This window comes from Homarus americanus, unplaced genomic scaffold, assembly GCF_018991925.1.
Source record: "Homarus americanus isolate GMGI-L3 unplaced genomic scaffold, GMGI_Hamer_2.0 scaffold36734, whole genome shotgun sequence".
NCBI lineage: Eukaryota > Metazoa > Arthropoda > Malacostraca > Decapoda > Nephropidae > Homarus > Homarus americanus.
In genome coordinates, this window is record NW_024733126.1 from 7,197,014 (window position 1) to 7,217,571 (window position 20,558).

Sequence of the window (20,558 nt, forward strand, 5' to 3'; positions counted from 1 at the left end):
ACTAAGTGCAGGAAAGAAAGCAATTTTCTGATTAGTTTTTGGATTTACCCCAGAGGTTGGTTGCCCAAAATTTATTATACAGTATCGTCATCAGCATTTACAACTACAGGTATTTCCTTCACTTTTTCCTATAAATCTGTCGTAAAGAAATATGATGCACATTGACCAATAAAGATGACAATTTTATGTATTACTTAAAGATTGGTATTAATAAATGATGAGCAAATCTGACCTGGACTCGAGAAGCTGGTGTGAGGTTACTCAGCTCCCTCCAGGTGGCCTCTGACCCGCCTGCTCCCACCACATCCCGCACTGCCACCTGCAACACCACCTGGGTAACTACATAGTCCAACACATTAGTTGTGTCACTTTCCATGCTCACCACACACACTACCTGTGTCACTTCAACACTCATCACATATCACCTGTGTTAATTTAGTGCTCTCTAATCATCAGTATCTCTACCTGGTCGTCTCTGGCAGAGTAGAGGGTGTAGTGGAGGATGGTTCCTGTGTGTGGGTGTGGTGGCGACCATGTCACCAGGAGGCTGGTGGCTCCCGACACTACCACCCGCACTCGCCTAGGAGGTCCTGGCACTGAAGGATAAGTTGTGAAATTCAGGATGTTGTTGAAGGAGAGGCTTTCACTTTATACTCCAGACACTATAGTACAAGGATTTGAAGTGGCAGTTTGTTCTATCTTAATTTTACATTTTCAAAATCCAGGAAAATTTGTAAAAAAAAAATTAATATTAAACCATAAAGAGTAGACTTTAGTCCACCTTTAAAATATTGAAAACACATACTGCACCAGGCATTTACCATCATCTTCTGTGACACAGAAAACAGGATCATTGGAAGGACTGTGGCCAACCTCATTGTAGGCCTTGACCCTCACACTCATGTTGGTGGCTGGTGGTAGGCCATCCAGGTTCTTCTCCAAGTTGGTTGTGTTCACCTCCCATGTGGTACCTGAGGGAGGTATTCAATAAGTTTATGTGGCAATAAAAAGGCAGAGATTGGTTGTACAGCTGCAGGATTTTCAATTCTGGTGAGGTGATGAAGCATTTTACAAGGTAGAGGTGACCTTACAGTACTTGTGTTTTGAACTGAAGAGTTGAAAGGTTAGAGAAACCACAACTATAATATATAGTGTACAGCTGTTACTTGAAAATATTCTATATCACTCATTCTGTATACAGTACTTATTTGACTATAAAGGATAATACTGTAGTCTGTACATAAGTTTCTTTGAAAGACACTGTCTGAACATTTTTTCAACAGAAAGTACAGTATGAACTTCAAATAGTAGCTATCAGTACTATACTAACTCCTATAACATGACCATATTGTACAGTACTATACTTGTGAGCAGTAACTACCATACTGTACTCCTCTTGAACAGTGTAAGGCAGCAGCAAACTTTAATTTTCACAGCTCTTTAAGATGATCCTGACTGGTGAAAAAAATACTTCTCATAGTATGTAGTGCTGCTCAGTCACACAATATTACCACATCTGGTCATCATAATGTGTACAGATTGTTAAGTCATTTAATACTCCCACATCCACTTACAGCAAGATGTGGGATCATTCTATGACAGGTAGGATAATTAAACATTTACTATAAGACAAGAGTAATTAACTTTCAATATACATATACTCTGTAAAAGTAGTTTGTTAATAGGAGGGGCATCAAGCCATAAGACTTGCTTCATATTTGCCTGATAGCAGGTCATCAGGTAATTATGATACCTGTCGATTAATTACACCGTTCTGTAATTTCAATTCGCAATTCCATTTTCCATGATTATTTCTGCATTATATTTATACAGGTATAAAATGATCTTACCACAAAAGGGCTCAACCTACTGCTGGATTTGGTTCTTAAGTTCTTATATATATGTATAATATTTGGGTCGATTATGCTAAAAAATGATAAGGGAGCCTCACTGCTTATCAAACATTTATGACAACTAAATGAAATATTAAAGGTGAACCTTGTCATAGATGATCCAGCTAACGGGGATAAACCTGCAACAAAATACACACACAACTTCTCAAGAGAATTTATAATAAATTCAATTTCATTATTGTACATTATTAAGATGAAAGGATACAGAGGACAGTCAGACAAATAGGGTGATGGGTATACAAGAGCCAGGTAGTGAACCCTTGTGAAATTAAAACTAGATAGAAAATGAAATGCAAATTATAGTCATGGATTTATTGTCAGTCTGCCAAACACTATGCGAGACTTACTGCCCCTAGTGTGTTCGTCCCGCCTGGTGGGGGTGGCCACAATGGTGTATCCACTAACAGGAGCGTGGGCACAGTGTGTAGGTGGGGGAGACCACCATACCCGCACCCCACCACGTCCTGACCCACGACAAGATACTCCCGCAGGTGGACACGAGGGTGCTGGGGATAATTGAGCTGTAAGTCTGCTGTCTTAACACTTGTAATACTGTATATCATATAAACTTGTCTCCAAGCAACTGTTAAATAAGTTAATATAAAACTGAAAATAATACTCCTGTAAGAATATTCATTCAATTTTTTTACTCACGTGAACAACATACATATGCCAAAATACACATTGTAAAAAAAAGAGTACTACCTGTATAGAATATATTTAAAGTAAATCCTTTTATAATGACATTGTTATAGTCTCCTGCAATGTATAAATATTACTTCATTTATAATAAAAGAAGAGCTCTTTGTTTTGAAGTACAGTACTGTAGTTGTTCTGAACTCACAAGTAGCAAGAACACAAATTATTAACTCAAAATGACCAACTTTGTCCATCAGCATGAATGTAAATTATCTTCTTCCAGTGGGTTCCTTATTTACCAGCAGGTGGAGGGATGTATGACCCCAGTGCCCACCCATGGTACAGTTAGCACCATGGGATAATAACATCGGACCCTGCACAGTACAGTACTTCAGTTATCACAACAAAGAAATAGCAAAAATGACTAAGAGGGCATGTGTGTGTGTGTAGGGGTGCAAACATGGTGATAAGAAATGGGCGATTAATTGTATGGATCTCCAAGAACTCACCATCATGACTAGTTGAGTCGACTATCCTAGGGGAAGAGAGGGGTCCTGGCCCTGCCTTATTGAAGGCCCTCACAGCTACCTCATAGAGGGCTGCTGGTGTCAGACCACGTACTTCATACTGTTCTACTCCTTCTGTGTCACCTGCAGTTAAGGTTGTTAACATTCAAAACCTAAATGATTGTATCAAACCAGCAAAGTTATGGTATTTTCCAAACAATTATCATACACCCTAAAGATAAGGAAAAATAAGACACATTTGGATAAGTTTCTCTTTAGTACTAGAGCATTGGTTGATAAGGAACAATTAAAGGAAGAATTTTTTAAATATTACCGACCTTACATAAAAGCACGAAGAAAAATTAAACATATAAAATGAAATTTCGTATGAAATTAATACTTGCTCCGCCTTTTCTGCTGAGAAAAACTAATTTGTGATATAAAATGCTCAGAAGATGCTAGATGCAAGGTGCCCCTGCAGGTTCTGAAGCTGTAGACAATGTTACAACACTAAAACTCACCTGGTAGAGCTGTGATGGGTCTGGTGATGTAGGTGAGGTGGCCCTGGAGGTTCTGGCGACGGAGGGCGATGGTGTAGCCTCTGAGAGGACCGTGAGTGAGGCGGGGGACAGGGGCGTGCCAGGTCACCAGCAGGGAGCGAGGACCTCCTGTAGCAACACGTACGTCCTGAGGTGCTCCTGACGGTGCTGAAAAGACAAAAACATTAATTACAATATCCTGGTAAATTATTGTGATCGAGTCCGACCAACAATGCATTATGATCAGAGTGAGAGAAGATGTGTGAAAGAGACAGAATATGAGATGGACAGGGTGGAAGAGAGGGTGTGAGAGACAGGGTGGATAAGAGAGATTTTGTGGAGAGATAGGTTGTAAGAGACAGGGTAGGAGAGACACAGAGTGGGAGAGAGACAGGGTGTGAGAAAGTGAGTGTGTGTGAGAGACAGTGGGACACTGACCTTCCTCAAGGGTGGTGAAGAAGTGGACGCTGGAGGGCTGGGACACCCCCAGGTCGTTGTGAGCCATGAGCCTGACGGCGTAGGCGTGGTAGGGCGTGAGGCCTGTTAGTACGTGCCATGATGCCCACTGACCCACACTCACATTACGCCCATGGGACGCCCATGACTCTTTCTCAGCTGCTGCCGTGGGTAAGGTGACCAGTAATGCCAGAAGAAAGGGAAAAAGAAAAAAATGAGACAAACTTCAATAAAAACGTTCTAAAAGCACGTACATGGCCTTGAGTACATAATACTAAAAGATCACTAAGATAACAATAAAGATATTCACTGATCTTTGGTTTACAGCAATATTACAAGCAATTACTGAATATTGTTTTGTCCGAGTGCAAACATTGTGTTATTATAATGTTGTATATCAGCGTCAGTGTGTGGATATAGTGAAGTGTGGTGTTGGTCACCTCGGTATTGTATGGTGATGGCTGCTGGCTGTGGTAGTGACCAGGAGAGACGGGCTGAGCGGCTCCCCACCTCTGACACCACCACTCCTGATGGCGCTGTCGGCGGCTCTGAAGGTATAGAGTAACTCATTAGTTTCTGTTTTGTGTACAGGCACATTACCCCATTATAACTCTAGTCAGCCCCATAATCAACATCCCTAATATGAGTTCCTATAACTGTATGTTCACCCTTAACCAGATATTCACTCCAAGGCTCAGATGCTCACCTGACTAAGGAGTACATATGGGTAGGGACCACAAACACTTGCAGACTGAAGTAGTGGATCATCAACACATTTTAAATTTCCATTGAAACCCAAATTAAATTAAGGCTGAAATTCATTATGTATAAAGTATATATAAATAATGCAAGGGTCAAGTGACACTATCATATATATCCCCTAAAGCACAACTTAGCTGTCTTGAAGTGGTGCAGCTCTGATAACACCCTGCGACTGGATTAAGACCCATCAATGGAAATCCAATATGACCAAACATGGACAAAAGAGAGCCTACATTTACAAGCTTCTGTAGCACCAAGACTCACTTTGCTCTCAGCCTTAAGTGATATTCCTCACCCCCCCCCCCAGACCCTTCCCTGAGAGCTAGGGGTTGTGACGGGAGACTTGTATTAATTGTTTAATTAGTGCCAGCAGTCACTGAGGGGTAGTCTGGGTTACAACCTGTTGACTTGATGAGAGAAAACTGGGTCTCCTTCGTCTATAAAATGGAGATTTATAGTTTATTCCTTCCTTTATTGAAAACTGGACAACTCCCCTCCTCCTGTGTCAGTTATTGCTTTATGAGACGATATCTGGACTCTGTTATGGTGTAAACAGGACAGGTGTAAGAGCTGGTGTAAGGGCCACTCACCTATAACAGCGATGTCAAACACCTGGGAGTGGTCACCGTGGGGGTTGGTGGCCCGGCAGGTGTAGGAGCCTGCATCCCCAGCAGTCACCGCCCGGATCTCCAACACAGCTCGTGCTGACCCGCTGCCTCCACTCTCTCGCACAGATGTCCTGATGGCGAGACGGAAATGACAGTATAAGAGCTGGAGTATTTTGTCACTGAAGCTGTGTCATAGTGTGGCTACTACTGCCACGACTGTATCAACTTTATGGTGACAGAGGAGTTGAATGTATGACGTTCCCTGTGATCACCAGCATCATCATCATCAATGCATCAGAGTAGCACAACAGAAGTAACAGTAACAACATAGATGGGGATAGATGGGACATTGGAGAGAAGGCAAAATAATCCTCTCTCCCTCACAAACACACATACACGGGGAGACACTAAGGGGTATCAATCACCCTGAGCAAAGTATTTCCCGAGTATCTTTTAAGTCTGATTCAGTAGCTACAGTTAAGGCTAAAATCAAGACCTGAATAAAGGTAATTATACTATGGACTAAAGGCATTTATTAGGAAATAATCAATATTAGATGTCACACTGGTGCCAGGTGAGGGCCATACCTGTGACCTGGGGAGATAGGGGCGTGGTGCCGCTGCCAGATTAGGGAGAGAGGGTCGTCACCTGTCGCCTCACACTCCACTGTCATGGTTTGCCCTGAATGCCCCGTCACCCGTCTGCCCTCTGTCACCACACGTGCCGGAGCTGTCATGGGGCAGAGGACAAGTGTTTACTAGGGACACTGTGAAAGTCAGTGTTGTCCTGGTGGCAATGGAAGGAAGCTTTACATGGGAATCTACAAGGCTGCCATAAAGAGAAAGAGGTAATTGTAACATGTTGAGACCAGATAAGACTCGCATGAGAGGATGTTTACTGAATCTAATCTCTTCTGATCTACTGTGACCTAACACAATTTGCCACAACCTCACCTAAAACTTTTTTGATCATGTACAAATTTGTATCTGCTGTACTAAAAAAAATGCTTAGTCTACAGTGTACTGTATCCACACAGCCCTAGCAGGCCATCAGGTCCATGAACTCACTTTTTGACCTTGAACTCCCAAGACCTACTCTGACCAACCATGAATTACAACAAATTCCCCTGACCTATTATGACCCTACAGACCTGTTCTTACCATGAACAGTCAGCTGGATGACCTTGGAGATGGGTTTCCCAACAGAGTTCCCAGCTCGACACATGAACCACCCGGCGCTTGTGGTGGAGACATCGGGCAGCACAAGTGAGCCATTGGTGGCCTGGGAGGCCCGTACACCATCCAGCACCACCGCTTGGAAGTCGTCTGCTGACTTCCCTGCAACACACAACACATACAGGCGACTGTGTTAGAGAGTAGAGTTAAGGAAAGGGGAGGTAGAGTGGGTAAGGCAGTGTGATAGAGCTGGTACAGTACTATGCAACATATAAAGAGTGTAATACTTATGTCAATAGCCAAATGGCAGCTGAAAAAATACTTAATACATATAAGAGAAAAAATTAATGAAACCATAAGTAGAAAAAACCCCCCCAGCCTTAGTCCCAAACACACCAGACTAAACACAACAGCCACCACAGTCTCCACCTTCCTAACAACTGTACTAGCAGAATGGTGATTACAAGCAGTAATCATATGCCAGGATGGGACAGCAATATTTATCAGTGATAAACTACAGCTAAATTGGTGATTTTTTCACCTGTATGAGTCCTATTTCAATCTTGCAGTGAAAGCTCTCTGGTTTTCTCATGTACACACATTAATCTTCAAAAGTATTCAATATAAGAGATGATGAGTAAAAAGCTTCTAGATATATAAAGATTCTGGCGTCATTCATTGTGGTGAGTGGAATTTAATTTGTGTTACCTGGAGCCTTCAGCCAGGTGATGGCGGGCTGAGGGTAGCCACGGGCACTACAGTCCAGCACCACCGTCGACCCCACCAGAGCTGTCGCACTCCCTGGCTCCACTACCCACCGCGGCGACACCTGTAAACCATGACTTTTAGTAAATATATCCTCATCATCTAATAAATCTCATTGGTCCTGAGCAATTCATCCTGCCCTCTCGTGTTTTGCTCTGATCAAGTCTACGAGTATACAGTATATAAATAAACTCTGAGCTCAGTGACCTACCCTCATGTGACTCACCTTGACTCTGACAGTGGCGGTGTGGTTGGCGGTGGCGGCGGCGTTGGCGGCCTCACAGGTGTAGGATCCAGAGTGGTGCTCCCTCAGCTTCTTGAACAACAGCACCTGGGGAAGCACATAACGGCATAAGTGACAGCACAGGCCAGGTACAACAACACTTATGAAATGGAATAATACAGTCAGAATCCTTCAAGTCAACAAAAGTTGATGAATGGTCCTTCCTTAAGTCACTCCTTACCTGCTAAATAGTGGTCGTCCTGAACCAGCCATTTGAGGTCTAGAATAACTATAGGACGTCCCGATGCTTTCAGATCATGAAAGAAATGAGACCTGGTCGGACGACGACCATAATGTTGCATTACGTTCTTACATAACATTTTATATATAGCCTTTAGGATGTCAGAATCTTGTTGGTCAATGACTGATGAAGAATCTTCTTCATGTACCAGAGGCAGAAACTGATGTAAATTTCTTTCTAGAATTGACACCAAAAAGCTGTGTGTGGGGAAAATTTTTTCCCTCCTGCCCCGGGAGAAACACAGGCGGGAACGTGAGTCCCACTGTTCACTGATCCATCATTAAACAGTCTAACAAAGAAAAAGCAAAACAGCAACAATGATTCCAGGGAGACTTCAACAGGAATGGCAGGAAGAATCCATTCACACTCTAAACAACCAAACTACATTATACTAAAGCCACTTACTATCACTGCATCACCACACAACCACAGAACATTTACCGGGCCCCCACAAACCAGCCCCCCGCCCCACTATCACTCCTTAAGGTCTCACCGTAGAGTACACGTGGATCTGCTTGCTATCAATGTCAGGGTCGTGCTGGAGGTGTCTGCCGTCCTTGAGCCAGTTGATGGTGATGGGTAGGTCGCCACTGTTGACCATACATGTCAGTTGAGTCCGCTCGCCCTCATGAAGGTTAAGCCGAAATGAGAATGGCTCGATGGCTGGCGGCTCTGTGCACAAGAAAAATCATTACATGAACGGATAAACTTTTAAAAAATTACTAAATACTGATGGCCCTCTTTACAAGACAATTATGACATCAACAAATTAACTTCAAGAAACCTCATTCTTTGTTACACATTTGATAGAATTCATAAACCTTAATAATTATGTAAATAAATCGGAATGAATATGAATGTTATGGAAGCAAAAGTCTGAATATTAATTAGTGAATTTGTTCTGCATCATATTTAGTTGTGATGACTGAGGACGCTCTACTGACCCAATGAAGACATCTTACTGGATAACAAAGAAGCTTTATAGACTCCATAAAGACAGATACTATTTAATATTGAACACGTATTACTAAATCAATAAAATCATCTTACTAAATAAGGAGGATGTCTTAGTAACTTAATAAACCTTTCCTAAACAATGATAATGCCTTAGTGAATTAATAAACAAATCTTACTAAATATTAAAGACGTCTTATTGCCTTCATGAAAACATCTTACCAATGACGTCATATTGACATTTGGACTAAGGATGATGTATTTCTGACTTACTGAGGACGTGGAGGAAGGTGTGGGAGGCGGCAGTCTGGCCCTGTCTGCCGGAGACAACACAGGTGTAGCTGCCCACATCCTCATTGGTCGCCATCCTCACTAACAGCGTCCCGTTCCTCAACACCTCCTGCCTGTAACACAAGTGGCAGATCAACACTCCTGCCTGTAACATAATAACACAAGTAACACGTCAACTGAGCAAGACCTTACACTAATGGATTAAAGTGTTTGACCTCACACCGCCCTGGACCACACCATCACGAGCTCCCTCATAACTGGATGTCATATGACTCGTAGTGTGTGAAACAAAATGATAAAAAGCTAGACCTAAACATGGTTATATATCATGACTAATAAAGCAAGTTATGACTATAAGGAAAGTGGTGTAGGTGATGTTTGGTGGCTTACACTGTACTTGCTGGGGTTCCCATATGTACACACAAAAGAGGAAAATCATAAACTACATGTCCTTGTGGCTGGCAACCGGGTGATGGGAACAGAATCTTAGATTGGCTCTTTGGGCCGGGGGTAGGCATGGCGTCGTGTTTATGGATTGAGACTACAAAATATGCTTTGGTCAAATATGGGAACCAACCATATATTCCCATACCAGTATAATGAATAAAAATTAAAGATAAGAACAAAAGTAAAAACTCTTCTTAGGGATAATTCCGTGCGTGAATTAACAATGATAACAGAGAAGAACAAGTGAATTAATTCGACAAAAATAAAGTCTAGTACAGGATCTACACCTGCCGTCATCAAGTAAAATTCACTCACCTGTGGGAGGTGGGGAGGGTGTGGCCGTCTCTCCTCCAGGTGACGGTGGGCGTCGGATAGCCTCCTGCAGGACACCAGAGGTTTATGTCCTCCCCAGACACCCCCGTCACGTTGGCCATCGCTCGTATGAAGGGCGGACCTGAGGGAGCGATAGCGAGGTGATATAGTGCTGTGAATATGTGGGGGGAGGAGAGAGTAGACCCGTGGGGTGATGGTGAGGTGATGTAGTGATGTGTGTGTGTGAGGGGGGGGTGATGGTGAGGTGATGTAGTGATGTGTGTGTGTGAGGGGGTGATGGTGAGGTGATGTAGTGATGTGTGTGAGGAGGTGATGGTGAGTGATGATGTGTGTGTGTGTCGTGAGGGTGATGATGAGGTGATGTGTGTGTGTGTGTGTGTGTGGGGGGTGGTGGTGAGTGCTGTAGTGATGTGTGTGTGGGGGTGGGGATGTGGGGTGATGTGTGTAGTGATGGCTGTGTGAGGAAGGTGGCAGACAGTGATGTGTGTGTGGGGGATGGTGGGGGTGATGGGTGATGTGGTGATGATGTGTGTGTGTGAGGGGGGGGAGGATGATGGTAAGGTGTTGAATTAATTTGGACTAAAATGGGGTGAGGAAGAACAGTGTGCGACTCTACAAGGAACATGTGTACTACTCTGTGTCATACTTTTATACTCATTTATCTTAAGAGTGTCATCAGGCCTTCAGTTCACACCTATGGCAATACCTCATGTTATAATACAATGGTGGTGAGTATATGAGTGGTGATATTGGTGAGTGGTATGAGCCAAGGGAGTGGGGATATAGTTGTACCACCACCACAACAACTATCACCACCACCACCAGTACCACCACCACCAGTACCACCACCACCAACACCACAACAGCTATCACCACCACCAACACCACAACCACCAGTACCACCATTATCACACCACCACTAGCATCATTATTACCACCACCAACATCATCACAGACCAACACCATCCTCACCACTATCACCACCAACATCACCACCACCGCCACCACCACCATCGCTCAATCCACACCCCCTCATCTATTATTTCCAGGTTGTAATTAACGATTTATCGCTACATCTCCGACACATCTACTAACTGTTAATTATTTCCGCCTCTCTACCGTGTTCTGTGCTGAGGTAATGACTGATTCACGCTCACGGCTCCAAATATTCCCACACTATCCAATTAATTCTCAAAGATAATTAATTTTTTTTTATCAGCAAAAATATAATATCAACCCTGACTAATGGTAATATTCTCAAAGACTCTAGATAATATTGAAGACATTACTCAGTATTAAACACTTCTAATGAGTTAACTTGTACTGTGATTTTTCTGATTGAGTGACCAGAAAAGTGTGTTAGGTGATAATGATGTGCTCTTAACTGGTATTAAATCAACAAGATAAAAATGATCAAAGTTCTTACAATAATAATTTACTTCATCCATGAGGCTCAGTTAAGTTACATTATAAAACAGGAAGCTGATGGCGTCAAACTATCACCGAGACTATATATTGTCTTGTCCCCAGGTGAATAAAAAAAAAATACACGGAGGAAAACATTAGCGTCGAGAGAGAGAGAGAGAGAGAGAGAGAGAGAGAGAGAGATAGAGATTTAACAAACAACTAAAGCCTTACCATCACTAGGAAACACCCATGATGATGATGATAATAATGATGGAGATGATGAAGATGATGATGATGATGATGATAGTAGCCGGGCTATTATTAAATCATAAAAATAATGTTTCATTCACTGGGACTAAAAAAAAAAAAAAAATCGAGGCACAATGGCGACCAGTGTGTAGTGTGTGAATGTGATCATTTATAAGGCTCAAAATATGTGGTCGTTGTTATCTTGTCACCACACAATTAGCACACAAAAGCAAGCTGATGGTTCGAGTTTTTTTCCCCAATTAATGTAACAATATACTTCACTATGGGACGCGCTAAAAATACTGTATATATTTCGTTGGGGTCTACGTTGTGTTGAGCAAATACACACTAGGAGGGACAATAGGCACTGGGGGCGGGGCTAACACTATACAGGGTGAGCAGAAAACACTTCATTGATAAGACGAGAGAGAGAGAGAGAGAGAGAGAGAGAGAGAGGCCACCAGACACCACAACTGGGAATAATTAATAAAACTCTATTTACGACAAGTTTTAAAAGATTGGAATGATTTTTAACCTTCATTTTAGCTTGACAGTAATGCCTGATTAATGTACTGGTAAAGAGAACATTTTTGCCGCGTACAGTAGCTTAATGAGCGATGTTCTGGACTGCCAACCCGACAGGTATGAGTTGGTGGTTTCTTATCTGTGGTTTGGTCAGCTGCTTGCCTCTATCCCCCCTCCCCACCCCCATAACTCATGCCTTACCTCTGATAGTTATTTCTACTCGGCTGGTGAGAAAAGTATTAATATTGATTAGTTTAACGAGAGTCATGCCAGGAGTTCACGTGTTATTTAGTTAAAGTATGACAACGTGTGAGGTGGGTTACCGTAGACGTTGAGCCTGGCGGAGTGGGAGACGGAGCCGTGGGTGTTGGAGGCGGTGCAGGTGTAGAGGCCGCCCTCCCGCCCCGTCACCGAGCTCAGGTTCACTTGGCTCACCACCTCCCCCAGCGCCGCCCTGAAGCTCCCCACATTCGTCCTGTTGGGGAGGAGACAGCTGAGAGACTGTTGAGAGACGGGGAGACGTTAGGAGGTCCTCGTGGTGATCTGAAGAAGGATAGGAGGGGCTGGTGACCTACCTGAGGGAGGGCAGGAGAGGCTGGTGATCGCGGGTCCAGGTGATAACAGGTGCAGGGGTGCCCACGGCCGAGCACTTGAGGGATACAGGTGACCCCGGGGACACCGTCTGCTCAATGGGCGTGTACCGCAGCTGAGGCACCGAGTCTGTGGGCGGGGGAGAGAGTGGGTGGTGTGGTTAGGTTAGGTTAGGGTTGTTCATCATAAAGTGAATCAAACTGGGGGGCTAAATTTCGCGTGATCTCTGTGTACTCCTAGACGGTCGGAAGTTACGTCATAACCCATATTGTTTTGTTTATATAATGTATGACTGGCACTACGTCACGTGATGGTCTCCAAGAATTCTCCATTATGACAATTTTGAAGTTAACAGTGGATTAGAATTCTTTTTAACCATTTTGTAATTATTCGAGGTTTAGGTATTTGTATTAAGTGAAACAGAAACTGAAGATTAATGAATGATAGAATATGAGAAATGAAATCAAGGCTGCAGAATAACATAGTCTTGAACGGTGTTACTCGTGTGTGTGTGTTGTGTTGAGTTAGGAGATGCAATATGTCTGTGTGCTCTTATGTACGGTATATGTTAATGTGTATTAATTCTTACAACGACAGAAATGGCAAAGATTTTACTGTTGTGTTATTGTGATATGCAAACTATAAGTTCTCTTGTTGACTTTGTTCTTATGTTATAGTTGAAGTTATAAAGAACTCTCCCTCCTCCCCACCTACAAGCTCAAAATAAAATACTTTTTACGCCAAGTCAAGTCTCCATGTGGTTCTTCCCCTCCTGAGAATAATGTAATAAATATCAGTCTTTTTCTGTGCTGTTTCAAGGAGCGTCTCTCTCTCTTGTAGCACGCACGCACCCACCCACGCATCCACCCACACACACACACACACGCGCACACACACACACACACACACCCACACCCATGTACCCACGCACTCTCTCTCTCTCTCTCTCTCTCTCTCTCTCTTATGCTATATATATCTCACTCTCACGCTAATTCTCCACCTGGTCTCTGTCTTTGGAAACTCAGAAAACGGGAATCACACACACAGTAACTATACCCCAGCTCTCAGTCAATCATCTAGGGGTGACACTCACTAGTGCCATGTAGCATAACCTTACTTAACATAAACAATACCACATCAATTATTAGTTACCACATATATACAGAAGCCTTACCTGGTCGAGAATAAGGGTTAAGGCCTAAGTCTCTGGACGCACGCCGCCGACCACCTAAGACGTTCACTCCCTCCGCCTGCGTCTCCTGCAAGTAAAAATTACCTTAAAACCGTGTTAGAAAAAACAACCCTACCATCCAGAGTTACAGTTGAGGCTCCTTGTACCTAATGTGATAGTTTCTGTATCATGTGGAGTGACGTGTGATGCTTAGTTCTAAGATTGGAATACTGAAGATGGTGGTAAGGTCATTTATATTTAACGTTACCTTCTGTGAGTTGTATCCTTAAAAATGATCATCTTGGTTCTTATCTGTAGAGGAAGAAAGAAAGAAAGAAAGAGGCAGTACCTGGGGATAATATTCTAGGTGGTGGCTCAACAGGTGGTGTTGACCTAGCTCTTGGTGCCCTTGGTTGGCTGGTCCATCATCATCATCATCATCATCATCATCATAATTATCAACATCATCATCATCATCATCAGCAGCAGCAGCCTCAAGAACCTCGCCGTCTCCTTCTGCGCCAACTTCTGTCTCCGCTTCTACACCCAGGGCGCCAATATCTTCGGGGCGAGCACTGTCTGTTTCCTCAGCAGTGCCCCCTTCAGTAGCTGTGACCTGAGAGATGATGTCACGCCCTCCAACACCATCGTCAGGAGCGAGAACGTCTACAGTAGGGGCATCATGTACACCAGATGTGGAGGTATGTTCCCCAGAAGTAACCTTGGTAACGCCACTCTCTCTAGCTCTTGCATCGTCGTCAGGAGAGATACCTACTGCAGTCCTGTCAGCTTCGTTGGGAGCAGTAGCGAGTGATCCTCCATCAGTCCTGGGGTCGTAGTGCTGCCATCTGTCGAAGGAATAATCAGAGTCATTAATAAGGAAGAAAATCTTATTATAAAACGATCTTTCTGAATCTATATGACGTTAGACAAGTAAGAGAACAGGTACGTTTATAATTACCGTAAATACGCAATAACAAGTAAACAAAATATACTAAAAAGTTAAATATGAATAGATAAACACAACATTAAATAACTTGAGACTTACACAATATTGTTTATGAAAGACAACGTAAGAATCATTCAGCTCTGTGACATTTCGACTCCTCAAAATTCTGGGCGTTTATACTCCAAGATTCGTAAGTTAAAATTTTCCACCCTCCAGCTCTTCATCTGTAAACTTACCTCACTCACTTAACAACACAGGGACAAAAAGGGACTAATTAACGTCGAAAGTCCATTAAAACTCTACTGTAACTTGAAGTAATCTCTTATTACTACTTAGTATAAACCCTTAATCTAGTGAACATCGTCGCTATAGTAAAAGAGAGACTTATATCCTCTATTACTCTCTTATACCCATTACCAAAACACTATTTCAAAGTCTAGAATTACCATTAGCATCAAATTGCTTTAATTAGGAAGAGAAGGCATTTGGTTACTGTAGTGTTGGAATAATTTCTTCGCCATGATTGTGTGAGTGAAAGATAAGTTCTCACAGCACCAGTTAAGAAGAGGTGTTAACTTAGCCTACTGACGTGTGGGAATTCGGACACTGGTTTTGATTTCGTAGCTATGAGTGTTTGTGGCAGCCATGATCAACAGAAGACCAACCACAGTCAGGTAACAGAGCAGCATTAATTGTCGAGTAACAGAGCAGTTAAAATGCATCAACAGTCGTCGAAAAACAGAATCCCAACAGTAGTCGAGCAACAAAGTAGGCATAGAGCATCAACAGAAGACTAACAGTCGTCGTGGAGCAGAAGATCAACAGTCGCCGAGCAACAGAACATCAACAGAGAACCAACAGAGGCTCGTCACAGGAGGAAGCGAGCCCTCAGGGGTTTTATTGAATTACCATCAACACAAGAGTTTGCCAGCCAGCAATTCTCCTCCCTCATTCTCGGTAATTGGATTTTGTCAAGAGTTTGAGCCAAGACAAAGCCGCGGGGAGTTGATATGCCCGTCCTGGCCCTCACCTGTCACCTCCCCTTACCTGTCACCTTCCCTCACCTGTCACGTCACCTCACCTGTCATTTCCCCTCACCTGTCATCTCCCATCACCTGTCATCTCCCCTCACCTGTCACCTTCCTCACCTGTCACGTCACCTCACCTGTCATCTCCTCACTCACTCTCATCATTCTGTCCTCTATTGTCAGGGTACAGTAACTATGATTCATATATACATTCTTGATGGACAGTTACTGGTCAGGCACGGCATTATTCTGAGGTATAGACTCACTTATTTAGTCAGTCAGTCAGTCAGTCAGTCAGTCAGTCACCCCAACCAGACAGATATTACCCTTTTACCACTGAAAGGAAATTATGTTACATTTCAAAGGCATAAAAAAAAGGCCCCTAAGTAATGCATTTTCGATTATCATATTAACGAGAGAGAGAGAGAGAGAGAGAGAGAGAGAGAGAGAGAGAGTTCTGGATAACAAGGAGTTCTAGACAGGGAAGGATTCTGTGGTATTGTGTGAAGGAAAGAGGAGATACGTTGAAGGAGGGGGAAACACCATACTCAACTAAGGGAGGAAAGAATAACAACGTTTGATGGAGGAGGTGATAGTGGGAGTGTGTGGTGTAGGAGAGGAAACACAAGAGAACGAAGGGAATTCCATCCTCAACAAGCCTATGTTTTCTCTGCTACCACACTCCCCTTTGAGACACACGGTAGAGGCTGTGTCCAATAGTAGAGTTAAAGTAGAGTTAAAGAATAGTTAAAGTAGAGTTAGAGGAGAGTTAAAGTAGAGTTAGAGTTAAAATAGAGTCTAAGTAAAGGTAGAGTTATAAAGTTAATTATTTATTAGCCTTCTAAAATGACGTAACAAAATAAATCAGGAATCAGTGTTTGGAGAAGTGAGAGAGAGAGAGAGAGAGAGAGAGAGAAGCGAGAGAAAGATAGAGAAAATGAAAGAGACAGCTTAACTTCCCTACTAAGAGTTGTGTTTACAGATACCAAAGTCAACACGGAGGTATACGTACACCTGTAAAAATAGTGTTTGTACAAGTTGTATATAAACCCCGGCTTAATCCTCTTAACATTACCCAATATGACACCAAGTTACACTATCAACATCGACCATCCATCTAGAATATTACTGGACAGTTTTAGAAGCCTTGATAATAAGGTGATGAAGGCAGATAAGACGGGAAGCGACATGACTTGAGCGAACGAACGGATAGATAAGTTTGCCCTTCCATCCATTTTATTTTTATTTATTTTTTTAACGAAACGACTGACTAAATTAGCCTCCAAAAATAAAAGAAAATAAATATTATACATGCATAGAGGTAATATTTATACTAGGAAAATTAACCTCCTCATTTATTTACACGGTGGAAATAATATCTTACTAATAAACACACTTGTGAACCTTGCCGCTACATCATCATCGTCATGTTTGAGTTGCATCAGTCAGCTCTATGAATATCCTTCCTGACATACTGACGGAGGTAACTTTTGGACTGAGGAGCACAGATGTAGCTTATGAGCAATACTTAATAAAGGTAATAATTAGTTTTTACCGCATTAAGAGCAACGTTATCATATTTCCTTGAGTTCACCTGAAGATCCTCTACCCAAGCTTATTTCACCGACAGATTAATTACCCTAACACTACTTGGGGAGGTTAGGTTAGGTTAATCTTTAGGTGAAATAAGCTGTAGTGATCCACCACTACAGTGAGATGATCCAACACTACAGTGAGGTGATCCACCACTACAGTGAGGTGATCCACCATTACAGTGAGGTGATCCAACACTACAGTGAGGTGATCCACCACTACAGTGAGGTGATCCACCACTACAGTGAGGTGATCCACCACTACAGTGAGGTGATCCACCACTACAGTGAGGTGATCCACCACTACAGTGAGGTGATCCACCACTACAGTGAGGTGATCCACCACTACAGTGAGGTGATCCACCACTACAGTGAGGTGATCCACCACTGGTGATCCACCACTACTACAGTGAGGTGATCCACCACTACAGTGAGGTGATCCACCACTACCACCACTACAGTGAGATGATCCAACACTACAGTGAGGTGATCCACCACTACAGTGAGGTGATCCACCATTACAGTGAGGTGATCCAACACTACAGTGAGGTGATCCACCACTACAGTGAGGTGATCCACCACTACAGTGAGGTGATCCACCACTACAGTGAGGTGATCCACCACTACAGTGAGGTGATCCACCACTACAGTGAGGTGATCCACCACTACAGTGAGGTGATCCACCACTACAGTGAGGTGATCCACCACTACAGTGAGGTGATCCACCACCACTGGAGGTCGTCCTACAACTCGCCAACTCTACACATATTTTCGTCTCCTGGACTGTGGTTTCTCAAGAGAAAATATCTTTACTGCTTTTCATTCAAGTTTGTAAGCAAACGACCGAGATCCACTTTAACTTTGCACATATGTATTCATCACTGAAACTGAAGATTCACAGTCGCCTTATTGAAAACTTTTTAAAACTTGTTTATATCTCAAGAAAAGTTTTATTAAGGCTGGCTGTGTTGACTCTGCCAGGGCTGTGCAGTTGCCAGTTCCTTGTAATTAGAGTTTCCGGGTCAGGAACCTTAGAGAAATTTTAAATTAATTTTCCCCCATAACAATAGTGAACAGTTATCTTTAGGTTTTACACAATTTCCACAATACTCAGACCCACCGCCACCTTTGTGTTGTACGAACTCTTCAAAATGTCAGCCTTGAGATTTTTATAGGAGCATGCGAGCATGACGTGGACGGGAGGCGATCGTCCTTTGTTTTCTGAAATATTCTTTTTACAAACAAGACGTTGCCTCGAGCACCACCAATCTAATTCCACAAGACGAATATTCCCCCTAAAAAGGAAACAAGTTTATAGGTCGTTTTTATGATTGGTCCATCTTGTATTGTTTTCAGAGGGTGGGAGGGAGGCGGTCTATTTGGTCCACCACAATGGTTCTTCGTTTTATATAAATAACTAAAACGGCGGCCACGACTCAAGCCATCACACCTCAAAACACGAATATTGGCCAAGAGGAAATAACGTTCATGATGGTTCTTTACGATAGGTTGTTTGTTATAGTGTGTTATTAGTGACAAAATGATGGTGGTGGTGGTGGTCAGTGGTAGTGGTGGTGGTGGTGGTGGTGGTGGTGGTGGTCAGTGGTAGTGGTGGTGGTGGTAGATAATAGTAATAGTGGTGGTGGACAGTGGTAGTGGTGGTAGTAGTGATGGTGGATAGTGGTAGTGGTAGAGGGGCTGGTTTCTGTTTTTTGTGTGTGTAGAGAGAGAGAGAGAGAGAGATACACACGGGGGTAAAGAAGGGCTGAAAATAGAAAAGGGCAGTAATAGCAGAAGTAATAGCAGTAATAGTAGTAGTAGTAAAAACAAATAGCGTAAAAGAGAACAAAAAAAAGAGGAAGGGTCGGATGAGGACGAAAGAGATGAAAATTGAAAAAAAAAGAAGAAAGAAGAAAAAAGAAAATGTGGAGGGGAAGGGAACGATAAAGTCAGAGGAGGAAATGAAAGAAACAAAGAGGGAATGGGAGTAGCAGAGAGAGAGAGAGAGAGAGAGAGAGGCTCCACACCTGCACCTAGAATTTCTCTCTACCATTTCAATAACATGCTTATGGATGTTACGCCAGACGCACGTTCACCAGCCTCTTGCCTGCCGTGGCCCCCGCTTTGGATCTTAAAGTACACAACTCCTTCATAACCTAACCTAACCTAACCTAACCTAACCTAACCTAACCTCCTATTCACAAAAAGTAAGAATTCATTACACTTGTACATTTTCTGCCGTGAATTCCTCAGTAAGCCACAGTTAAAGACACTCAAAAGGTTTATATTATGTTAAATTCTCTACTTAACTGGACGTGGTGTAAGGTGGTATCGACACGCCCTCCCCAACCGCCAAGAGGAAAACATGAATTAACCTTTGAAAAACCTAGAGTCGTATTTTCCACAAAGACTCTCCTGTTTAATTGTTTTTCCGTAACTGGGGATGAAAGATGAGCTTCTAATTAGAGAAGTCTTTGTGTGGCTTCAGTAGACGTCTTTGTTTTGTTTTTGTTCTGTATGTTATCTTGTGGTGACTGGACTGAGCTATTTAAGATGTGCTCAGGGGGAGAGTCAGAGTCAGGAACCTATGGTAATCCTGACTCATTACTTAAATACAAAAGAACTATGATTCCTGTAGCTCTGTAGTCATATGTATTTGTACTCATGGTAGATACAGTTCTCAATATATCCTGTAACTATCTCTCCTGTAACTGTACTAATGGTAGATACAGTGTCATCAATATCTCTCCCCCAAAATTTATGCAAGAAAAGTGAAACTGAGCTGTGAGTCTTTGAGAATCTCGGGGCAAGAAAATAATCCTCAAATAAGTGAAGCTCCCGACCCAGGCCCTCACATAAACTATACCAACACCACGGGGCTAACATTTCACGTTCAAATCTGATATAAATCTCCCTGAAACCTCCCCCCCCTCCTCTCAGTATTTTGCTTCCTGGGGGGTGAGGAGGGTGAGAGGGAAGGGATGAGGGGTGAAAGAAGAGGAAATTTCAGGTAAGAACGTTTGAGAATCTTGACCACTAAGGTTCCACCATAAACAAACACTACAGCTACAACTCAAACCAACATTTCACGGTAACGTCTGATACAAATCTCGCAGCATTCCTCGACATTGTTT

The 20,558-nt window shown here is 42.9% G+C and overlaps 1 protein-coding gene across 6 annotated transcripts in view; it reads right to left on the minus strand.

The window, feature by feature from the left end:
• LOC121869315 (Down syndrome cell adhesion molecule-like protein Dscam2) overlaps positions 1-20,558 on the minus strand; it is a 53,789-nt gene that overhangs the window by 16,788 nt on the left and 16,443 nt on the right. For 5 of the 6 annotated variants that reach the window (XM_042370574.1, XM_042370577.1, XM_042370576.1 and 2 more), the window contains exons 2-21: positions 14,205-14,703; positions 13,859-13,943; positions 12,669-12,813; positions 12,417-12,568; positions 9,895-10,033; positions 9,115-9,245; positions 8,381-8,559; positions 7,590-7,694; positions 7,307-7,427; positions 6,584-6,760; positions 6,011-6,152; positions 5,406-5,554; positions 4,494-4,601; positions 4,036-4,215; positions 3,580-3,765; positions 3,062-3,202; positions 2,261-2,419; positions 822-971; positions 466-596; positions 233-319 (exon numbers count right to left, since the gene is read on the minus strand). In XM_042370574.1, the coding sequence (XP_042226508.1) occupies positions 233-319; positions 466-596; positions 822-971; positions 2,261-2,419; positions 3,062-3,202; positions 3,580-3,765; positions 4,036-4,215; positions 4,494-4,601; positions 5,406-5,554; positions 6,011-6,152; positions 6,584-6,760; positions 7,307-7,427; positions 7,590-7,694; positions 8,381-8,559; positions 9,115-9,245; positions 9,895-10,033; positions 12,417-12,568; positions 12,669-12,813; positions 13,859-13,943; positions 14,205-14,703 (3,166 nt within the window). The remainder of the gene's footprint in view (positions 1-232; positions 320-465; positions 597-821; positions 972-2,260; positions 2,420-3,061; positions 3,203-3,579; positions 3,766-4,035; positions 4,216-4,493; positions 4,602-5,405; positions 5,555-6,010; positions 6,153-6,583; positions 6,761-7,306; positions 7,428-7,589; positions 7,695-8,380; positions 8,560-9,114; positions 9,246-9,894; positions 10,034-12,416; positions 12,569-12,668; positions 12,814-13,858; positions 13,944-14,204; positions 14,704-20,558) is intronic. The other variant, XM_042370575.1, reaches the window with a different exon arrangement.